At 43.9% G+C, this 23,891-nt stretch overlaps 1 protein-coding gene across 1 annotated transcript in view; it reads left to right on the top strand.

Annotated features, from left to right (window-relative positions):
- Positions 1-23,891, top strand: part of smarcal1 (SWI/SNF related, matrix associated, actin dependent regulator of chromatin, subfamily a-like 1) — a 112,590-nt gene that overhangs the window by 40,171 nt on the left and 48,528 nt on the right. The window contains exons 7-8 of the mRNA XM_068034678.1: positions 18,613-18,763; positions 22,659-22,820. Of these exons, the coding sequence (XP_067890779.1) occupies positions 18,613-18,763; positions 22,659-22,820 (313 nt within the window). The remainder of the gene's footprint in view (positions 1-18,612; positions 18,764-22,658; positions 22,821-23,891) is intronic.

The raw sequence follows: 23,891 nt of genomic DNA on the forward strand, positions 1-23,891 counted from the left end.
CCCTAATGGCTCCTACTCTTTCCCTGGTTATCCTCTTCCCATTGATATACTTATAGAATATCTTGGGATTTTCCTTACTTTTACCAGCCAGAGCTTTCTCATATCCCCTCTTTGCTCTCCTAATTGCTTTCTTAAGCTCCATCCTACACTTTCTGTACTCCACTAATGCTTCCTTTGATTTGCTCTCTTTGTATTTGCTGAAAGCCTCTCTTTTTTTCCTACTCATCGTACCCTGAATGTTTCTGGTCATCCATGGTTCTCTGGGCTTGTTGCTCCTCCCCATTACCCTAGAGGGAACATGTTGGGCCTGTACCCTCCCCATTTCCTTTTTGAATGCCCCCCGCTGCTGTTCTGTAGATTTCCCGACAAGTAACTCTTTTCAGTTTACCTTGGCCAGATCCTGCCTTATTTTACTAAAATTCGCTCTCCCCCAATCCAAAACCTTTTTTTGCAACTTGTCTATTTCTTTCTCCATAACAAGATTAAATTGTACCATGTTGTGCTCGCTATCACCAAAATGCACCCCCACCAACACATCAACCACCTGTCTGGCTTCATTCCCCAGAATTAGGTCCAGCACTGCACCCTCCCTTGTTGGATCCTCTACATATTGAGCTAAAAAGTTCTCCTGTATACATTTTAAGAACTCCACTCCATCTAAGCCGGTAACACGATGACTATCCCAATTAATGTTGGGAAAGTTGAAATCACCTAATATAATTACCCTATTTTTACACATCTCTGCGAATTGCAGACACATTTGCTCCTCAATTTCCCGCTGACTATCTGGGGGTCAATAATAAACACCTAGCAATGTGGCTGTCCCTTTTTTATTTCTAAACTCTACCCATAAAGCTTCATTTGATGCCCCGTTCAAGATATCATCTCTCCTTACTGCAGTAACTGATTCCTTAACTAATATTGCAATGCCCCCTCCTCTTTTACCCCCTCCTCTGTCTCACCTGAAGATTCTATATCCCGGGATATTGAGCTGCCAATCCTGTCCCTCCCTCAACTATGTCTCCGTGATGGCTACTATATCACAATTCCACATGTCAATCCTTGCCCTTAACTCATCCGTTTTACCTGTAATACTCCTGACATTAAAGTAGAGGCCATCCATCCTGGTCTTACTCCCTTGAAACTTACTTCCACTATATTCCCTCTGACTTGTTTGCTTTCCTGTGTTTAGCTGTGCCCCTATTCTGCTAGGAGTCTACATCCCCTCCCCCTGCCAAATTAGATTAAACTCTTTCCAACAGCACTAGCAAACCCGCCAGCAAGGATGTTAGTCCCCCTCTGTTTCAGATGTAGACCGTCCCGCTTGTACAGGTCCCACCTTCCCCAGAAACGGTCCCAGTGGTCCAGGAATCTAAAATCCTCCCTCCTGCACCAACCAACTCTTAAGCCACGCATTCATCTGTGCTATTCTCCTATTTCTATACTCGCTAGCACATGGCACTGGGAGTAATCCAGAGATTACAACCCGAGAGGTCCTGCTTTTTAGTCTGCTGCCTAACTCCCTGAATTCTTGATGCAAGACCTCATCCCTGTTTCTCCCTATGTCATTGGTACCAACATGTACCATGACCTTTGCCTTATCACCCTCCCCCTTCAGGATGCCCTGCAGCTGTTCAGTGACATCCTGGACCCTGGCACCAGGGAGGCAACACACCATCTTGGAGTCACGTTGACGGCCGCAGTAGCGCCTGTCTGTTCCCCTGACTGTAGAATCCCCTATTACTATTGCTCTTCCTCTCTTTCCCCCTTCCTGTGCAGACAGGCTGCTTGCGGTGCCAGAAGCTTGGCTCTGTCCGCACACCCTGGAGGAACTGGCCTCATTAGTCTCCAAAATGGAATACCGATTTGCAAGCGGGACCCCAGGGAACTCCTGAACTACCTGACTGATTCTCTTGGACTGCCTGGTGGTCACCCATTCCCTTCCTTCCTCAATCCTCTTCAGCTGCGGTGTGACCACCTCTCTATACGTGCTATCCACAATGCTCTCAGACATACAGATCCTCCACAGTGTTTCCAGCCGCCATTCCAGTTCTGAAACCCGAGTTTCCAGGAGCAGCAGCTGGACACACTTCCTGCACACATGCTGGTCCTGGGGACTGGAAGTGTTCCCGGATTCCCACATGCAGCAAGAGGAGCAAACCACGGCTTTAAGCTCTCCTGCCATGACTAAACCCTTTAAATTTAAAATTTTAGAAGACTATTGTAAAAAAAAAAAAATCAACTAAGTCTTGCTAAAACAATGTCTTACAATTCAATCCAGTTTGAAAAATACCCACCAGGACTTACTCACCGGTCGGCTGTGCTCTGTGGAAACTCTCGGCTCCCCTCACGCTCTTTGAGGACAGGTAGGAAATGAAAGGAGCTCGCTCGCTCCTCACCGAACTCCCTCAGTCACAAAACTCACACTTCAGCACTCTAATACAACCCAAGTCAGCACTGTAAGATGGCCCACTTTTTTACTGTCTGACTCTCGCCCCTGAAAACTGGTTTAAGCCAATTATCTAATTAACAAGGTGCAGCTGCAAGCAGAGCCTGAGTGAACTCTGTTTAAAGCTGGTCTAAAACTCACCTTCTCCAACCCAAACAGCAACTGTTAAGTTAATTTGCTACTTGCAAGACTAGACTTTAGATACAACTAACCCTTAATTGCCCTCAGTCACAAAACTCTCACTTCAGCACTCTAATGCAACCCAAGTCAGCACTCCAGTGCAAACAAATCCTGAAAAGGATTTCATTGGGGATTGAGACATCTGCAAATAGCTGAACTTTATGGATGTTTTGAAAGAAGTAAGTTCAACAAAAGCTGAACTGGTAAACAAGGACTGGAATTTCAAGGAAACAAAGGGGTTGACCTCGGAGCTGCCCTCGGTTATGACGAATTTATGACTGGGCATGTGAACTGTTTTAGGAAGGTTTTGGTTTGGAACTTTAAAAGCCAGTTGGGTTGGACAAAAAACAGGCATTTAAAATTTGATTTTGACCTGCCTGGAGATCAGAAGAAGAGCCAGAAAACGTATCACCTCTGTGATAGAATCCTGCATCTCTTGAAGAAACCCTGTATTTCAAATGTGGCAGATTCCTATTGCCTCCTGTCTCTGAAGAATCCCTGCATCAAGCTGTACTATTGCCTCCTGGGTTTAAGAAATCCAGAATATTGGAAGAAACCTTTTACTGCGATACTGCTGCTGTAAGACCCAAGAAGATCCTTGTGGCCAATACTTGATGGATGACCTTATCTGAAGCCTTCTACTGTTGAAGTTCTTTGCCTACCCATCACAAGCTGTTCATCAACGTCGCCTGGAAAGACTTCGAGTGGCATCCAACTATTCGACTTTGGGACACCCCACCAAAAACTTCCTTCCAGATCATGACAAACTAAGTTTCTTTTTAATTATTCCTTTCATTCTTATGAAACAGCGTAAACAAAAATCCTTTTTTTTTCGGTTAACCAGTTTTTGGATGTATGTGCGTGAGGGCTAAGGAAAATAAGGAACTTTAATATCTTAATTCGTATATAGATTTTCGTCATTATTGGTTAAATTTTGGTTTTCTAATCAGTTCATTTTGTTAATTTAAAGAAACCTTTATTCGGTGTGCTTTATTCGGGGTAAAAATTGAGTATCTAACTGGCTGTTTCGATAAGTGGGAAAAATTTGTTGATGTGCTGTGACCCGTGGAGAGGTGGGACTGAATTAACAGTGCACTCCTCCCGCTTAGGTCGTAACATGTTAACTGGGGGCTCTTGTCAGGATTTGATCCAACGCCAAAAACAGTTAATTGTAAGTGGAGTAATAATAATAATTGAAAAGGAAAATAAAAGAACTAGGTTTCTTGTGTAATAGGGTAAACTCTATATCACTGAAATGGCTTTAGCAGTTGCTGCAACTTTTCTGGGGAAGGAGGATTTGGGAGTAGTGATTTGGAAAATTTAACCAAGGTTAACTTAAAGGATTTGGCAGCACAATTGAATTGAAGTCAAGAGTTAAAAAGGCAGAGATAATTGAAGTAATAGCCCAACATTTTAAACTGGAAGAAGAAGATGACAGTAAATCAGAGGGCAGTGCGGTGGTATTAACTAAAATTCAATTACAACTGCAAAAAACTTGAGCAGTAACAGGAATGGGGAAAAAGTTAGGCTTCAACAGGAAACAGAAAAAGAAACAGCAATAGCATTGGAAAGACTTGAGCTTGAATTTCAAAGAGAAAGTGAAAAAGAAGCAAGGGAATTTGAATGAAAAAAGATGGAACTAAGACAAAGGGTAGTCTTGACTCCAGGGAAAATTCTGGTTGGGAAGAATCTGAATCCAGTCCAGGACCCAGCGAAAAGCTGTTTAAATTTATTCAAGCTCTCCCTAAGTTTGAGGAAAGGGACGTAGAGGCATTTTTCATTTCTTTTGAAAAAAATAGCCAAACACATTAAATAGCCAAAGGAAAGCTGGACACTGCTTATGCAAAGCAGCTTGATGGGCAGAGCTCATGAAGCTTATGCCATGTTTTGAGGAGGCTTCTGCAGATTGAGATGGCAAAAAAGGCTATTCTCACTGCGTATGAGTTAGTCCCTAAAGCTTACCGATAGAAGTTTTGGAATCTCCGGAGATTGGCTGGGCAGACTTGTATAGAATTTGAGAGGGTAAAGCAAATTAATTTTGATCGTTGAATCTGGGCATTAAAGATGGAAGCCACGTATGAGAACATTAAAGAACTGATTCTGCTTGAAGAGTTTAAAAATTCACTCCCTCCAGTAGTGAGAACTCGTGTAGAGAACCAAAAGGTTTCAAGGCCCAGACAAGCAGAAGAAATTGTTGGTGATTTTGAAGCTTGTGAATAAGCCCAAACCTTTGGCTCGTCACCCCCACAAACTCGAGAAGGAAAGAAGGTGGGAGAGTGAAAGGAAGGCAAGTAGCCGGGGACAAGAAGGGAATGCCCCAGGATACCCTCCTCAAGCCAGAAAGGAAGGTGCTGAGGGTGGCAGTGAGATCCGCAAGCTGAAGTGTTATCATTGCCACAAGGTGGGATATCTTCGTTCAGAATGCTGGAAATTGCGAGGTAAACCCGTGGGGCTTGGTGGGGTACACAAAACTAATGCAGAGAAAGAGGCTGAGACTGAGAGTACAGCAGATCAGGCTGTAGCTCTGACTGCAGCTGTAAAATCAGATACAAAAACCAATCTGAGTGAAGGGGTTGAGAATAAGATAAGAAAGTTTTGGAGAATTCTTGTCGAAAGGAAAAGTAATTCCTTATCCCTCAAGTGGGGCAGGCAAACCTATAGTTGTACTTGGGGAGAGAGGAGCAACCCAAACTCTTTTGCTGGGGAAAGGTATAACATTTCCACCAGAGAGCACACTGAATGCTAAGGTTTTAGTGAATAATAAGAACATAAGAAATAGGAGCAGGAGTAGGCTGTTCGGCCCCTCAAGCCTGCCCCGTTATTCGATAAGATCATGGCCAATCTGCCCCAGACCTCAACTCCTCTTTCGTGCCAGCTCCTCATAGCCCTCAACGCCCCAATATTTCAAAAGTCTATCCACCTCCTCTTTAAATACTTTCAGTGATCTGGCCTGCACAACTCTGTAGGGTAGAGAATTCCAGAGATTCACCACCCTCAGAGAAGAAATTCCTTCGCATCTCAGTTTTAAATGTGTGCCCCCTTATTCTGTAACTATGTCCCTTAGTTTGAGATTCCCCCACTAGTGGAAACATCTTCTCAACATCTACCTTGTCAAGCCCTCTCTGGATCTTGTACCTTTCAATAAGTTCACCCCTCATTCTTCTCAACTGTAATGAAGAAAGGCCTAACCTGTTTAGCCATTCTTGATAAATCAACCCCTTCATCCCCGGAATCAGCCTAGTGAATCTCTTTTGAACTGCCTCCAATGCCAGTATATCCTTTTTATAAATACGGGGACCAAAAACTGTATACAATACTCCAGGTGCGGCCTCATCAACGTCCTGTACAGTTGTAATAAGACTTCCCTATTTTTAAACTCCAACCCCCTAGCAATAAAGGCCCAAATTCCTAACTTTTTGTGTTTCATGCACAAGAACACCCAGATCCCTCTGTGCTGCACTTTTTTGGAGTCACTCTCCATTTAAATAATAGTCTGCCTTTTGATTCTTCCTACCAAAGTACATGACCTCTCACTTTCCCACATTAAACTCCGTCTGCCACGTTTTTGCCCACTCACTCAACCTGTCTATCTCCCTTTGCAGATTCCTTGTGTCCTCATCAAAACATGCCCTCCCACCTATTTTTGTATTGTCAGCAAATTTGGATATATTACACTCTGCCCCCTCCTCCAAATCATGAATATAGATAGTAAATAATTGAGGCCCGAGGACTGATCCTTTGAGTCATAGATTTATACAGCACAGAAACAGGCCCTTCGGCCCATCATGTCTGTGCTGGCCATCAAGCAGCTAACTATTCTAATCCCATTTTCCAGCACTTTGCCTGTAGCATTGTATGCTATGGCATTTCAAGTACTCATCTAAATACTTCTTAAATGTTGTGGCACTCCGCTAGTTACGTCTTCTCCAACCTGAAAAAGACCCATTAATCTCGACTCTCTGTATTCTGAGTTAACCAATCCTCATTCCATGCTAATACATTACCCCTAATACCATGAGCTCCTATCTTGTGCAATAATCTTTTATGTGGCACCTTCTCAAATGCCTTCTGGAAATCTAAATGCACTACATCTACCGGTTCCCCTTTATCAACTCTGCTTGTTTATATCCTCAAAAATCTCTTGCAAATTTATCAAACATGTTTTCCGTTTCACAAAATCATGTTGACTCTGTTTGATTGCGTTAAGCTTTTCTAAATGTCCTGCTATTTCTTCCTTAATAATGGACTCTAGCATTTTCCCAATGACCGATGTTAGGCTGACTGGCCTATGGTTTCCTGCTTTTTGTCTCCCTCCCTTCTTGAACAGGGGCTTCACATTAGCGGTTTTCCAAACCGGTGGGACCCTCCCAGAATCCAGTGAGTTCTGGAGTATATACCCATATCTCTGTATCGAGTGCACCTAGAGTGTGACCTAATGTCTGGGATGATAACTGTAGGAGTTGTCCATAGTTTGCCAGTAGATGGAATTGACCTCCTCCTAGGGAAATAATTTGGCCGGAGCAAAAGTATTAGTTTCTCCCATAGTCACAGAGAAACCAAGTGAAGTTCAAGAAACAGAACAATTACAGGAACATGGTCCAGGAATATTTCCTTTATGTGTAGCAACCCAAGCAATAGCTAAACAAGTTCCATTGTCTGAGGTAAAATTGGTACCACAGACAGCCAAATATCTGAAACTTTCTTTGGGGATTTAGATAATCCAAATGAGATGTTTAACAAATCTTAGCACAACAAGCTGATCCAGGGTTAAATAAAATGACACAATCAGCTCTGACAGAAGCTGAAGCAAAGGAGTTCCAGAAGGCTATAATGTTAAAGATGGGGTTCTGACGAGGAAATGGAGATCGACTTTCAGACCTGCGGACAACGAATGGACGGTTGTTCGACACCTAAGTATCGGCAGGAATTAAGGTTAGCGCATGAAATTCCGACAGCAGTATGTATGGGGATCAGGACGACCAAATCACATACAAGTCAACATTATTACTGGCCAGGCCTTACAAAGGACCTTGTGCAGTTTTGTAAAACATGCCATACGTGCCAGATTGTGGGAAAACCACAACCTGCCATAAAACCGGCACCTCTAATTCCATACCAATTATTGGAGAAGCATTTATTGGTAGACTGCGTAGGACCCTGGCTGAAAACAAAAGCAGGACACCAATATATACTCACTATCGTGGATATGGCTACTGTATTCCCAGAGGCCATTCCCTCGAGAACAATTACTGCTAAGGTAGTAGTAGAGAAGTTAACCCAATTCTTTACGAGATATGGATTACCAATTGACATTCAGTTAAGGTTCCAACTTTGTTTAAGATATTCCAAGAAGTTATGGGTAATTTGGGTATCACACAGTTTAAGTCTTCAGCATGTCACCCACAGCCACAGAGCTTTAGAAAGGTACTATCAAACTCTCAAAAGAATGATTAGGGCAAACTATCATGAATATCCCCATGATTGGGATAAAGGGCAAGACAGTGGCGCAGTGGTTAGCACCGCAGTCTCACAGCTCCAGCGACCCAGGTTTGGTTCTGGGTACTGCCTGTGCGGAGTTTGCAAGTTCTCCTTGTGACCGCGTGGGTTTCCGCCGGGTACTCCAGTTTCCTCCCACAGCCAAAGACTTGCAGGTTGATAGGTAAATTAGCCATTGTAAATTGCCCCTAGTGTAGGTAGGTGGTAAGAGAATGGGGGGGGGATGTGGTAGAGAATATGGGATTAATGTAGGATTAGTATAAATGGGTGGTTGTTGGTTGGCACAGACTCAGTGGGCCGAAGGGCCTGTTTCAGTGCTGTATCTCTCTATGACTTTCTTTTATTTGCCACGAGAGATTCTCTGAATGAGTCTACTGGTTTTAGTCCTTTTGAATTAGTTTACGGACATGAGATAAGAGGTCCTCTAAAGCTAACCAAAGAGGTTTTTAGAACAGTGGGATGAATCTTCTGTACTAGACTATGTATCCGTGTTCCAGGAACAGCTCACGTGAGCTTGCATTGTGGCTCAGGAATGCCTGAAAGCATCCCAAACCACTATGAAATGATGGGCAGACAAACATGCAAAGACCTTACAACAGAAGGCTTACAACAGCCTTCCACACTATCCACAACTCCAGCAACCTTCGTGTCATCGGCAAACTTGCTAACCCAGCCTTCCACATCCTCATCCAAGTCATTTATAAAAATCACAAAGAGCAGAGGTCCCAGAACAGATCCTTGTGGAACACCACTGGTCACCGAGCTCCATGCTGAATACTTTCCATCTACTACCACCCTCTGTCTTCTATGGGCCAGCCAATTTTGTATCCAGACAGCCAGCTTTCCCTGAATCCCATGCCTCCTTACTTTCTGAATGAGCCTACCATGGGGAATCTTATCAAACGCCTTGCTAAAATCCATATACACCACATCCACTGCTCTTCCTTCATCAATGTGTTTTGTCACATCTTCAGAGAATTCAATAAGGCTTGTGAGGCATGACCTGCCCCTCACAAAGCCATGCTGACTGTCTCTAATCAAACCATGCCTTTCCAAATAATCATAAATCCTGTCTCTCAGAATCCTCTCCAATAATTTGCCCACTACCGACGTAAGACTGATTGGTCTATAATTCCCAGGGTTATCCCTATTCCCTTTCTTGAACAAGGGAACAACATTTGCCATCCTCCAATCATCCGGTACTACTCCAGTGGACAGTGAAGACGCAAAGATCATCGCCAAAGGCGCAGCAATCTCTTCCCTCACTTCCCGTAATATCCTTGGGTATATCCCGTCTGGCCCCGGGGACTTATCTGTCCTCAAATCATTCAAAATTCCCAGCACATCCTCCCTCTTAACCTCAACCTGTTCGAGCATATCAGCCTGTTCCACGCTGTCCTCACAAACGACCATGTCCCTCTCACTAGTGAATGCTGAAGCAAAGTATTCATTTAGGACCTCCCCTACCTCCTCCGACTCCAGGCACAAGTTCCCTCCACTATCCCTGATCGGCCCTACCCTCACTCTGGCCATCCTCTTGTTCCTCACATAAGTGTAGAACGCCTTGGGATTTTCCTTAATCCTACCCGCCAAGACTTTTTCATGTCCCCTTCTAGCTCTCCTAAGTCCATTCTTCAGTTCCTTCCTGGCTACCTTGTAACCCTCTAGAGCCCTGTCTGATCCTTGCTTCCTCAACCTGAAGTAAGCTTCCTTCTTCCTCTTGACTAGCTGTTCCACATCTCTTGTCATCCAAGGTTCCTTCACCCTACCATCCCTTCCCTGCCTCATCGGGCCAAACCTATCCAGCATTGTAATTCCCCCTCCCCCAATTAAATATTTTCCCATCTCGTCTGCTCTTGTCCCTCTCCATGACTATAGTAAAGGTCAGGGAGTTGCGATCACTATCGCCGAAATGCTCTCCCACCGAGAGATTTGCCACCTGGCCTGGTTCGTTGCCAAGCACCAAGTCCAACATAGTCTCTCCTCTAGTCGGCCTATCTACATAAAAGTTATTTGATTGATGCCCCAGATCGCCGGAAAAAGGGTTGGCTGTGTCATATCAATATGTTAAAGCAATATTATCGCAAGGGGGAGGATAAGCAAGTACAGGTATGTCAGGTAATAGGGACAGTTAAGAATGAAAGGGATAGTGAGGATGATGCAGAAGGAGGCCTAGAAAATTCTCAAATTGAACCTCCTACTATAGAAATATAGCAAAATTACAGCACAGAAGGTGGCCATTCAGCCTGTCGTGTTCGTGCCAGCTGAAAAGCTAGCTGCCCAGTCTAATCTCATTTTCCAGCATCTGGTCCATAGCCTTGCCGGTTACAGCACTTCAGGTGCATGTCCAGGTACCTTTTTAAATGAGTTGAGGGTTTCTGCCTCCACCACCGATCCGGGCAGTGAATTCTAGGCACCCACCACCCTCTGGGTGAAAAAGTTTTTCCTCATGTTCCCTCCAATCCTTCTACCAATCACCTTAAATCTGTGCCCCCTGGTAATTGATCTTTCCGCTAGGGGAAACAGGTCCTTCCTGTCTACTCTATCTAGGCCCCTCATAATTTTGTACACCTCAATTAAGTCACCCCTCAGCCTCCTCTGCTCGAAGGAAAATAACACGAGCCAACCCAATCTTTCCTCATAGCTGCAACTTTCAAGCCCTGGCAACATTTTTGTAAATCAGCAACTATGTCCTTCCTGTAATGTGGTGACCAGAACTGTACGCAATACTCCAACAGTGGCCAAACCAGCATTCTATACGGTTCCAGCATTACATTCCTGCTTTTGTATTCTATACCTCGGCCAATAAAGGAAAGCATTCCATATGCCTTCTTCACCACTTTATCTACCTGTCCTGTTACCTTTAGGGACCTGTGGATATGCGCCCTAAGGTCTCTCACTTCTCCCCCTAGAACATAGAACATTACAGCGCAGTACAGGCCCTTCAGCCCTCGATGTTGCACCGACCTGTGAAACCATCTGACCTACACTATTCCATTTTCATCCATATGTCTATCCAATGACCACTTAAATGCCCTTAAAGTTGGCGAGTCCACTACTGTTGCAGGCAGGGCGTTCCACGCCCCTACTACTCTCTGTGTAAAGAAACTACCTCTGACATCTGTCCTATATACCCTCAACTTAAAGCTATGTCCCCTCGTGTTTGCCATCACCATCCGAGGAAAAAGGCTCTCACTATCCACCCTGTCCAACCCTCTGATTATCTTATATGTCTCTATTAAGTCACCTCTTCTCCTCCTTCTCTCTAACGAAAACAACCTCAAGTCCCTCAGCCTTTCCTCATAAGACCTTCCCTCCATACCAGGCAACATCCTAGTAAATCTCCTCTGCACTTTTTCCAAAGCTTCCACATCGTTCCTATAATGCGGTGACCAGAACTGCACGCAATACTCCAGGTGCGGTCTCACCAGAGTTCTGTACAGCTGCAGCATGACCTCGTGGCTCCTAAACGCGATCCCCCTACTAATAAAAGCTAACACACCATATGCCTTCTTAACAGCTCTATTAACCTGGGTGGCAACTTTCAGGGATTTATGTACCTGGACACCAAGATCTCTCTGCTCATCTACACTACCAAAAATCTTCCCATTAGCCCAGTATTCTGCAATCCTGTTACTCCTTCCGAAGTGAATCACCTCACACTTTTCCGCATTAAACTCCATTTGCCATCTCTCAGCCCAGCTCTGCAGCCTATCTATGTCCCTCTGTAACCTACAACATCCTTCGGCACTATCCACAATTCCACCGACCTTCGTGTCATCCGCAAATTTACTAACCCACCCTTCTACACCCTCATCCAGGTCATTTATAAAAATGACAAACAGCAGTGGCCCCAAAACAGATCCTTGCGGTACACCACTAGAAACTATACTCCAGGATGAACATTTACCATCAACCACCACCCTCTGTCTTCTTTCAGCTAGCCAATTTCTGATCCAAAGCACTAATTCACCTTCAATCCCATACTTCTGTATTTTCTGCAATAGCCTACCGTGGGGAACTTTATCAAACGCCTTACTGAAATCCATATAGACCACATCCACGGCTTTACCCTCATCCACCTGTTTGGTCACCTTGTCAAAAAACTCAATGAGGTTTGTGAGGCACGACCTACCCTTCACACAACCGTGCTGACTATCTCTAATGAACTTATTCTTTTCAAGATGATTATAAATCCTATCTCTTATAACCTTTTCCAACATTTTTACCCACAACCGAAGTAAGGCTCACAGGTCTATAATTACCAGGGCTGTCTCTACTCCCCTTCTTGAACAAGGGGACAACATTTGCTATCCTCCAGTCTTCCGGCACTATTCCTGTCGACAATGACGACATAAAAATCAAGGACAAAGGCTCTGCAATCTCCTCCCTGGCTTCCCAGAGAATCCTAGGATAAATCTCATCTGGCCCAGGGGACTTATCTATTTTCACACTTTCCAAAATTGCTAACACCTCCTCCTTGTGAACCTCAATCCCATCTAGCCTAGTAGTCTGTATCTCAGTATTCTCCTCGCCAACATTTTCTTTCTCCACTGTAAATACTGACGAAAAATATTCATTTAACACTTCCCCTATCTCCTCCGATTCCACACACAACTTCCCACTACTATCCTTGATTGGCCCTAACCTATCTCTAGTCATTCTTTTATTCCTGATATACCTATAGAAAGCCTTAGGGTTTTCTTTGATCCTATCCGCCAATGACTTCTCGTGTCCTCTCCTTGCTCTTCTTATCTCTCCCTTTAGATCCTTCCTGGCTAGCTTGTAACTCTCAAGCGCCCTAACTGAGCCTTCACGTCTCATCCTAACATAAGCCGCCTTCTTCCTCTTGACAAGCTCTTCAACTTCTTTAGTAAACCACGGCTCCCTCGCTCGACAACTTCCTCCCTGCCTGACAGGTACATACTTATCAAGGACACGCAGTAGCTACTCCTTGAATAAGCTCCACATTTCGATTGTGCCTATCCCCTGCAGTTTCCTTCCCCATCCTACGCATCCTAAATCTTGCCTAATCGCATCATAATTTCCTTTCCCCCAGCTATAATTCTTGCCCTGCTGTATATGCCTGTCCCTGCCCATCGCTAAGGTAAACCTAACCGAATTGTGATCACTATCACAGAAGTGCTCACCAACTTCTAAATCTAACACCTGGCCGGGTCAACATCCTCCTGTTTATTGTGTATTCCCTCACTTTATTTGCCCTCCCCAAGTGCATTACCTCACACTTCTCCGCATTGAATTCCATTTGCCACTTTTCTGCCCACTCAACCAAACCATTGATATCATTCTGGAGTCTACAGCTATCTAACTATCAACTACACAGCCAGTTTTTGTGTCATCAGCAAATTTCCCAATCATGCATCCCACATTTAAGTCCAAATCATTAATATATACCACAAACGGCAAGGGACCCAACACTGAGCCCTGTGGAACGCCACTGGAAACCACTTTCCATTTATAAAACATGCGTTGGCTCAGTGACAGGAAGCAAAGGGTAGTAGTCAATTTTGGATCCAACCTGCCACATTCTCCTGTATCCATGGGCTTTCATTTTACTGACCAGTCTGCCATGTGGAACCTTGTCAAATGCCTTACTAAAATCCATGCAGACCACATCCACTGCACTACCCTCATCAATCCTCCTTGTTACTTCCTCAAAGAATTCGATTAAGTTAGTAAGACTTGACCTTCCCTTAACAAATCCATGCTGACTCTCCTGGATTAATCCTTGCCTTTCTAAGTGGCAGTTTATCCTGTCCCTCAGAATTGATTCTAATAATTTACCCACCACCGAGGTCAGACTGACCGGCTTATAATTATCCCTCGCACCCTTTTTAAACAATGGTGTAACGTTCGCAGACCTCTAATCCTCTGGCACCTTTCCCGTATCCAGCGAGGATTTGAAGATGATCCTCAACACATCTGCTATTTCCTCCCTGGCTTCCTTTAACAACCTGGGATTCAATCCAACTGGCCCTCGTGATTTATCCAGTTTCAAGGATGTCAAACCCTCTAGTACTTCCTCTCTCATTATGCTAATCGTATCTAATATTTCACACACTTCTCTTTTACTACAATGTCTGCATCATCCCTCTCCTTTGTGAAGACAGAAGCAAAAAGCTTATTCCCTGCCCACATCATCTGCATCCATGTGTAAGTTCCCTTGTACATCTCTGATAGGCCCAACCCTTTCCTTCGTTATCCTCTTGCTGTTAATGTACTGATAAAACATCTTTGGGTTTTTCTTGATTTTACCTGTCAATAATTTTTCATGTCCTCTCTTTGCTTTTCTAATTTCCTTTTTTACTTCACCCCTGCACTTTCTTTCCTCCTCTAGGCTTTCTAAACTATTATCCAGTCAGCTAATATGGAATGGCTAGGAAGATTGGACACCATGCTTTCATATTTAGATGCAGAACAATGAGAAGATTTAACAAGGCTACTCACAGCATTTAAGAGTCTGTCGGAATAAGCCAGGATGTACAACCTTAGCCACATATGATGTGGATGTAGTGGAATCTGTTCCTATAAAACAGCATCCTTACCACTTAAGTCCAGACAAACAGGCCCAAGTAAAAGCAGAAATCCAATACATACTGGAAAACAACTTAATTGAACCTAGTCAAAGCAACTGGAGCTCACCAGTATTATTAGTGCCTAAACCTGGTGGGTCAACCAGACTTTGTGCATTGACTACAGAAAAGTAAATGTAGTAACGAAGGCAGACTCCTATCCAATTCCTCGCTTGGAAGACTGTATTGACAGTGTGGGTAGTGCCATGTTTCTTACAAAGATGTATTTGTTGAAGGGATACTGGCAAGTTCCTTTAACATACCAAGCTCAAGAAATATCAGCTTTTGTCACACTGGACAGGTTTTTCTAGTGTCAAGTGATACCACACAGGTTAATGGGTACTCGAAAAACTTCTGAGACTAATAAACCCCGTCGTGGCCAGTGTTCCTAACTGCAGTTTACTGAGGTGCTGGTCCATGGGGACACTTGGAAGGAACACCTGAAACAACTGGCAGGCTATGTTAGGAATATTGCAATTGGCTGGCATGAATAAGCTTTGTGGAAAAAATTTAAAACTCAGAATGCCAGAATATTCCGATGGAGTTTACTGTTACAGCCTTCTCACTTAAAGATTGTCCATATTTCGGGAAAAAATGTTATCGCAGATGCTTTGCCGCCAGTTCAACTTTGTTGAGTTATATGAGTAAAGATGGTACAAAGCAAAATTGTGGAATTTTGTTAACCACAAGTAGAGTGAATGGGGGAGGGCATGAGTGTGAAAATGTGTTTAAAATGTTTTCAACTTCTGTTTTTTTACATTGTAATGAAACACATTCAAAAATGTTTCATTTTGCCAAGGGTGGAGGTGTTACGAGGAATTTTTTTGTATTTAAACTTGGGATTCTGTGTTTTTAAAAACTGAAGAATTTCAGTGGAAATTGAGACATCTGCAAATAGCTGAACTTTGTGAATGTTTTGAAAGGAAGTTCAACAAAAGCTGAACTGGTAAATAAGGATTGGAATGCAGGTAATTTCAAGGAAACCAGCTGGGGGATGACCTCAGAGCTACTCTCTGTTATGACCAGAAAGAATTTATGACTGGGCATGCGACCTGTTTTAGGAAGGTTTTGGTTTTAGTTTGGAACTTTAAAAGCCAGTGGGGTTGGACAAAACGCAGGCATTTGAAATTTGGTTTTGACTTGCCTGGAGATCAGAAGAAGACCTAGAAAAGGTATTACCTCTCTGTAAAGGAATCCTGCATCTTCTAGAAAATCATATAAACATAAAAAATAGGAGCAGGAGTAGGCCATGTGGCCCCTTGGGCCTGCTCCGCCATTCAAAAAAGATCATGGCTGATCATCTAATTCAGTACCCTGTTCCTGCTTTTTCCCCATATCCCTTGATATCTTTGGTATTAAGAAATATATCTATCTCCTTCTTGAATATATTTAATGGCTTGGCCTCCACTGCCTTCTGCGGTAGAGAATTCCACGGGTTCACCACCCTCTGAATGAAGAAATTTCTCCTCATCTCGGTTCTAAATGGCATACCCCGCATCCTGAGACTGTGACATCTGATTCTGGACTCCCCAGTCATCGGGAATATCCTCCCTGCACCTAACCTGTCTAGTCCTGTTAGAATTTTATCTCTTGAGAAGAAACCCTGCCTCCTGTGTCTCTGAAGAATCCCTGCACCAAGCTGTACTTTTGCCTCCTGGAATATTGGAAGAAACCTTTTACTGCTTTGAGACCTAAGAAGATCCTTGTTTTTGCACACCTTATGTGAAGCCCTCTACTGTTGAAGTTCTTTGAACGCCTACCCATCACAGACTATTCGTCAACCTCGCCTGGAAAGACTTGGAGTGGCATCCAACTATTCAACTTTGGGACACCTCACCAAACCGAAAACCTTCCTTCCAGATCATGACAGACTAAGTTTTTAAAAAATTATTCCTTTCATTCCTCTGAAAGAGCTGAGAACAAAAATCATTTTCTTTCCTGGTTAACCAGTTTTTGGATGTGTGTGCGTGAGGGCTAGGGAAAATAAGAAGCTTTAATACCTCAATTCGTATATAGATTTATGTCATTATTGGTTAAGACTTGGTTTTATAATAAACAGTTAATTTTGTTGATTAAAAAAATCTGGTTGGTATACTTTATGCTGGGTAAAAATAGAGTACCTAATTGGCAGTTTCGATAAGTGGGAAAACTTTATTGGTATGCTGTGACCCATGGAGAAGTGGGACTGAATGAACAGTGCAATCCTCCTGCCTCGATTGTAACAAGGTACAGCAAGTGATTAGGAAGGCAAATTGAATGTTTTCACTTATTGAAAGGGGAATGGAATACAAAAGTAAGGAAGTTGTACAGGGCCTTGGTGAGACTACATCTGGAGTACTGTATAGAGTTTTGGCCTCCTTACTTAAGAAAGGATAAAATTGCATTATAAGCAGTTGAGAGAAGGTTCACTTGACTGATTCCTGGGATGAAGGGATTATCTTACTGGAAAGGTTGAACAGTTTGAGCCGATACCTATTGGAGTTTAGAAAAATGGAGAGGTGATCTTATTGAAACAGGTAAGATCCTGAGAGGACTTGACAGGGTGGATGTTGGAAAGATGTTTCCACTTATGGGAGAGACCAAAACTAAGGGACACAGTTTAAAAATAAAGGGACTCCCATTTAAGACAGAGAAGAGGATAAATCTTTTCTCAGAGTCGTCAGTCTGTGGAATTCACTTCCTCAAAGAGCAGTGGAGGCTGGGTCATTGAATATATTCACGGCTGAGTTAGATAGATACTTGATCAACAAGGGAGTCGAGTATTATGGGGGGGAAGACAGGAAAGTGTAGACGAGGCCACATTTAGATCAGCCATGATCTTATCAAATGGCGGAGCAGGCTTGATGGGCCAAATGGCCTGCTCCTGCTCCTAATTCGTACATTCATATATCATACTGCCACGTGCTAATCTGTGCTCTCAGCTCATCTGTCTTATTCCCGAGACATCTTGTATTGAAGTATATACCATTTAGCTCTGCCAGACTCCCTTGTTGCCTATTTTCTAGCCTTTGTTTCCTCTGCCTTCCAAACACGCTTACTAATTTTTTGCCTTCCATTTCCAACTTTTTTTCTCTCCCTTCTAACTCTACACTTGGGTTCCCATCTGCTTGCCATGTTAGTTTAAACCAGGGTTGTCCAACGTACAGCCTGCGGGCCAGGATCCGGCCCGCCATAGGTTTCCATCTGCCCCACGGATGTATTTCAGAGATGAGAAATTTCCCCTTTGGCTGCTTCTTCCAGACTGGCTTTTAAAAAAAAAAAATCACAAGTAAGTTTCACAGCTGACAGGTGCTGAAGCAGGAACGTGCTTCTGAACTTCGGACAGTTTCAGGGTTTTCCGGCGGGCTTTTTTGAAAAAAAAGTTGGAGCCCAGTCTCCCACTCTCCAATTTCCATTTGAAATTTCTCCCTATAGTTTGTCCACTTCTCCGATTGACAGCAAACCAAAAACTTGGCCTCTGCCCAACGTCTAAGGGCAATGTCTAGATTCTCAGCAGATTGGACAGTGTCTAGGCTAAGCGGGTTGGTCAGTCCTTGTTCAGGGTTAAACCTAGGCAGCAGCCAATGGGGCACATGTACTACAACAACAACTTAGATTTGTATGGCGCCATAACTTAATAAAATGTCCCAATCCGCTTCATGGGTGCATTATAAAACAAAGTATGATACCGAGCCGCAAAAGGAGACAAAGTTAGAAAAGGAAGCTCAGGCTGGTGTGGAGCAGTTCATTCCCAGCATGGACACAGATTATTCAAGAGGCAGTTAGATTGAGCTGGAGGAGCTGGTGGGCTTTTTGGATAGATGAGCCGAATGGCCTCACATCTGTACTTAACTTTGAGGTAAATTCTGTTGTGTGCTTCCTGGTGATGGTAATTGAGACTTTGTGTTTCCACAGTTTTGCCATTTTTCACGGAGGCCGTTTGCTGTTGGCTGATGACATGGGGCTTGGGAAGACCCTTCAGGCCATTTGTATCGCCGCAGTTTACCGCAAGGAATGGCCGGTGCTCGTGGTTACTCCCTCTTCTGTCCGATTCACCTGGGCACAGGTATGGGCTATGCTATTCCACAGCAGGAGAAGCAGTCTCTTCAATTCAGTACCTTCATGATACAGACCTTCAATAGATGTAAGCACAGGGCTCACAGTTCAGTATCCCAGCAAGAGACAGAGATCAGCAGATTTCCTATTTAAGGGGGTTTCCCAGGCTTGTGTCAGTATTTACGGGGGACCCGAGGAGTGTGTCGGTATTTCTGGGGTGGGTGGGGGAGTGGGAAGGGGCGGGGTGGTCCCAGGAGCGTGTCCGTATTTGTAGAGGGGGTTTTCCTGGAGGTCAGTGGGAGTATGTCGGTATTTACAGGGCGTTCCCAGGAGTTTGTCAGTATTTACAGGGGCGGGGGGGGGTTGCAATTATGGAAACATGGCTGCAGGGTGACCACGGATGCGAACTAAACATCCAGGGGTATTCAATGTTTAGGAAGGACAGGCAAAAAGGGCAAGGAGGTGGAGTAGCATTGTTAGTAAAAGAGGAAATCAATACAATAGTGAAGTAGGATATTAGCTCAGAGAATCCTGATGTGGAATCTGTATGGGTGGAGCTAAGAAACACCAAGGGGCAGAAAACGTTGGGGGTTGTATATAGACCCCCAAACAGCAGTGGTGATGTAGAGGATGGCATTAAACAGGAAATTAGAGACACATGCAATAAAAGTACGACTGTAATTATAGAGTTATAGAGTCGTACAGCATTGAAACAGGCCCTTCGGCCCACCGTGTCCATGCCGACCATAACCCCTGTCTATACTATTCCCACCTGCCTGCATTAATTCCATATCCCTCTATACCTTGCTCATTCAAGTACCTGTCCAGATGCCTCTTAAATGTTGCTACTGTTCCTGCCTCCACCACCACTTCAGGCAGCTCATTCCAGATACCCACTATTTTTGTGTGAAACATTTACCCCTTTGATCCCTTTTAAACCTCCTCCCTCTCACCCTAAATCTATGCCATCTAGTTTTAGTCACCCCTACCAAGGGAAACAGACTCTGGCTATCTACCCTATCTGTGCCTCTCAATTTTATATACCTCTATCATGTCCCCTCTCAGCCTTCGCTCCAGAGAAAACAGACCCGGCGTATCCAATCTCTCTTTATAGCTCAAGCCCTCCAAACCAGGCAACATCCTTGTGAATCTTTTCTGCACCCTCTCTAGCTTAACCACATCTTTCCCAGGTGACGTTAATCTATGTATGCATTGGGCAAACCAAATTAGCAATAATACTGTTGAGGAGGAATTCCTGGAGTGTGTACGTGATGGTTTTTTTGGACCAATACATTGAGGAACCAACTAGAGAACAGGTCATCCTAGACTGGGTATTGTGTAATGAGAAAGGATTAGTTAACAATCTTGCTGTGGGGGGTCCCTTGGGGAAGAGCGACCATAACATGATAGAATTCTTCATTAAGATGGAGAGTGAGAGTTGATTCCGAGACTAGGGTCCTGAATCTAAATAAAGGAAACTATGAAGGTATGAGGTGCGAGTTGGCTATGATAGATTGGGGAATGTTATGTAAAGGGTTGACAGTGGATTGGCAATGACTAGCATTTAAAGAGCGCATGGATGAATTACCACAACTGTTCATTCCTGTCTGGTGCAAAAATAAAACAGGAAGGGTGGCTTAACCATGGCTTACAAAAGAAATTAGGGATAGTATTAGATCCAAGGAAGAGAAATATAAAATGGCCAGAACACGCAGCAAACCTGAGAATTGGGAGCAGTTTAGAATTCAGCAAAGGAGGACAAAGGGATTGATTAAGAAGGGGAAAATAGAGTATGAGAGTAAGGTTGTAGAGAACATAAAAACTGATTCAAAGCTTCTATAGATATGTGAAGAGAAAAAGATTAGTGAAGACAAATGTGAATCCCTTACAGTCAGAAACGGGGGAATTTATAATGGGGGAACAAAGAAATGGCAGACCAATTAAATACATACTTTGGTTCTGTCTTCACAAAGGAGGACACAAATTATCTCCCAGAAATGTTGAGGAACATAGGATCTAGTGAGAAGGAGGAACTGTATGAAATCAGTATTAGCAGGGAAATGGTGTTAGGGAAATTGATGGGATTGAAGACTGATAAATCCCCAGGGCCTGATAATCTACATCCTAGCGTATTTAAGGAAGTGGACCGAGAAATAGTGGATACAATGCTGGTCATTTTTCCAAATTCTATAGACTCTGGAACAGTTCCAATGGATTGGAGGGTATCTAATGTAACCACACTATTTAAAAAAGGAGGTACAGAAAAAACAGAATTATTGATCGGTTAGCCTGACATCAGTAGTGGGGAAAATGCTGGAGTCCATTATAAAAGATGTAATAGCAGAGCACTTGGAAAACAATGACAGGATCGGATAAAGTCAACATGGATTTACAAAAGGGAAATCATGCTTGACAAATCTACTGGAATTTTTTGAGGATGTAACTGGCAGAATAGATAAGGGAGAACCAGTGGATGTGGTGTATTTGGACTTTCAGAAAGCTTTCAATAAGGTCCCACATAACAGATTAGTGTGCAAAAGTAAAGCACATGGGATTGGGGGTAAGGTACTGACATGGATAGAGAACTGGTTGGCAGACAGGAAACAAAGAGTGGGAATAAACAGGTCTTTTTCCGAGTGACAGGCAGTGACTAGTGGGGTACCACAGGGATCAGTGCTGGGACCCCAGCTATTCACTATATATTAATGATATAGATGAGGGAATTAAATGTAAAATATCCAAGTTTGCAGACGACACAAAGCTGGGTGGGAGGGTGAGCTGTGAGGAGGATGCAGAGAAGCTCCAGTGTGATTTGGACAGGTTGAGTGGGTGGGCAAATACATGGCAAATACAGTATAATGTGGATAAATGTGAGGTTATCCACTTTGGTGGCAAAAACAGAAAGGCAGATTATTATCTGAACGGCGATAGATTGGGAAAGGGGGAGGTGCAGCGAGACCTGGGAGTCCTTGTGCACCAGTCGCTGAAAGTAAGCATGCAGGTGCAGCAGGCAATTGAGAAGGCAAATTGTGTGTTGGCCTTCATAGCGAGACGATTAGAGTACAGGAGCGATCATACTAGGCCTTGGTGAGACCACATCTGGAGTATTGTGTGCAGTTTTGGTCTCCTTATCTGAGGAAGGATGTTCTTGCTATGGAGGGAGTACAGCGAAGGTTCACCAGACTGATTCCTGGGATGGCAGGACTGAAATATGAGGAGAGATTGAGTCAGTTAGGCTTGTATTTGCTAGAGTTTAGATGAATGAGAGGGGAACGCATAGAAACCTACAAAATTCTAACAGCACTGGACAGACTAGATGCAGGAAGGATGTTCCCGATGGCGGGGGAGTCCAGGACCAGGGGCTACAGACTAAGGATAAGGGGTAAGCCATTTAGGACTGAGATGAGGGATTTCTTCACCCAGAGAGTGGTGAACCTGTGCAGTTCTCTACCACGGAAAGCAGTTGAGGCCAAATCATTAAATATATTCAAGAAAGAGTTAGATATAATTCTTAGGCCTAAAGGGATCAAGGGATACAGGGAGAAAGCGGGAACAGGGTACTGAGCTTGGATGATCAGCCATGATCATATTGAATGGCGGTGCAGGCTCGAAGGGCCGAATGACCTACTCCTCCTATTTTTCTATGTTTCTATGTGCCCTGGGTCCATGGGAATGTGTCAATATTTATGAGGGGGTAGGGGGTGCCCCGGGGGTCCTTGGGAGTGTGTCAGTATTTATGGGGGGGGGGGGGTGGGTAGGGGCTGCCCTGGGGTCCTCGGGAGCGTGTCAGTATTTACATGGGACCTCATATAGTGAGCGATGGCTCAGTGGTTACTAGTGCTGGGTCGAGGTGCAATTTCTGGATTGGGCGATTCAGGTCAGTGTCATCATTCTTTATTTCTCAGGCTTTCAGCCACTGGCTGCCTTCGCTGCAGACTGAGTCTATCAATGTGGTGCTAACAGGGAAAGATCGACTATCGTCCTCCTGTGTCAGCATCATCAGCTACGACCTGCTTGCCAAACTCAGCAATCAGCTGGCAGAGAGACACTTCCAGGTTGTTATTGTGGTAAGCGGATTAAATCATTGTGTTCCCCCTGTGATGCATCTCGGTTTCTGGCCCATGGTGCAGCAACTGCAGCTGTTGTGTCAAATGACCCCAAGTGCAAGACCCACCCAGGGACAGACTGCACCAACCCCGAGGGTAATTCTAACTCTCGTGCGATACTAGTGATTCTGTCTAGTGCCACGAATGTATGAAATAGAAACAAAGTGCTTGAAATACTCAGCTGGTCTGGCAGCATCTGTGGAGAGAGAAACTGAATTAATGTTTCAGGTCTGTGACCCTTCATCAGTTAGTGTTTTGCGTCAGATATGATTTTCTTCTTCATGTAACTTGGCTTCTTGACTTGGAACATTAACTCTGCTTCTCTTTCCACAGATGCTGCCAGACCTGCTGAATATTTCCAGCACTTTCTGTTTTTATTTCAGACTTCTAGCATCTGCAGCATTTTGCTTTTATTTTGCCATGAATGTATTGTTAGTTAATGCAGTAAAACAAAACTGATATTTGTGATTAATAGGGAGTCAAGGGGAGATGGTCTTGATGCTGAGCCAGCCGAGGATAACAATAGTTTATGGAACTGACCCTTGGTGTAGAGTGGATGATTTCCAAGAAGCAATTGGAGAAACTAAAAACCCTACATCCAGAGAACTCTACAGAGGAAGTTTTAGAATGAACAGATTTTATTTCACTGCAATGAATTACTTTTGAAGTGTCTAAATGCTGTTTAGCAAATTGCAGCAACCAATTTGTGCAGTTAGATGCCACAGGCTGCAAATGAGCTGAATGACCAGTTAATCTGTTCCTGGTGGTCAGGAATATAAAATCATGCATTAATAGAGCACAGAAGGAGGTCTTTTACTCCAGCGAGTCTGTGTCTGCTCTTTGGCAGAGATAGCAAATTAAACACACTCCAGCTTTCTCCATGTTGTTGATTGACGGACATGGGCCGGCGAGTTGCTTCTTGTTGTCTAAGCTCGCAGACATGATCTGGGCAGGCTCCTCTGTCTAACCCTCTTTCCTCTTCCCTAAGTGGTTCCCTGCATCTTCGTCGCAGCAAGTCTAAAATTAGCCTGG

The sequence above is a fragment of the Heterodontus francisci genome, chromosome 7 (assembly GCF_036365525.1).
Source record: "Heterodontus francisci isolate sHetFra1 chromosome 7, sHetFra1.hap1, whole genome shotgun sequence".
NCBI lineage: Eukaryota > Metazoa > Chordata > Chondrichthyes > Heterodontiformes > Heterodontidae > Heterodontus > Heterodontus francisci.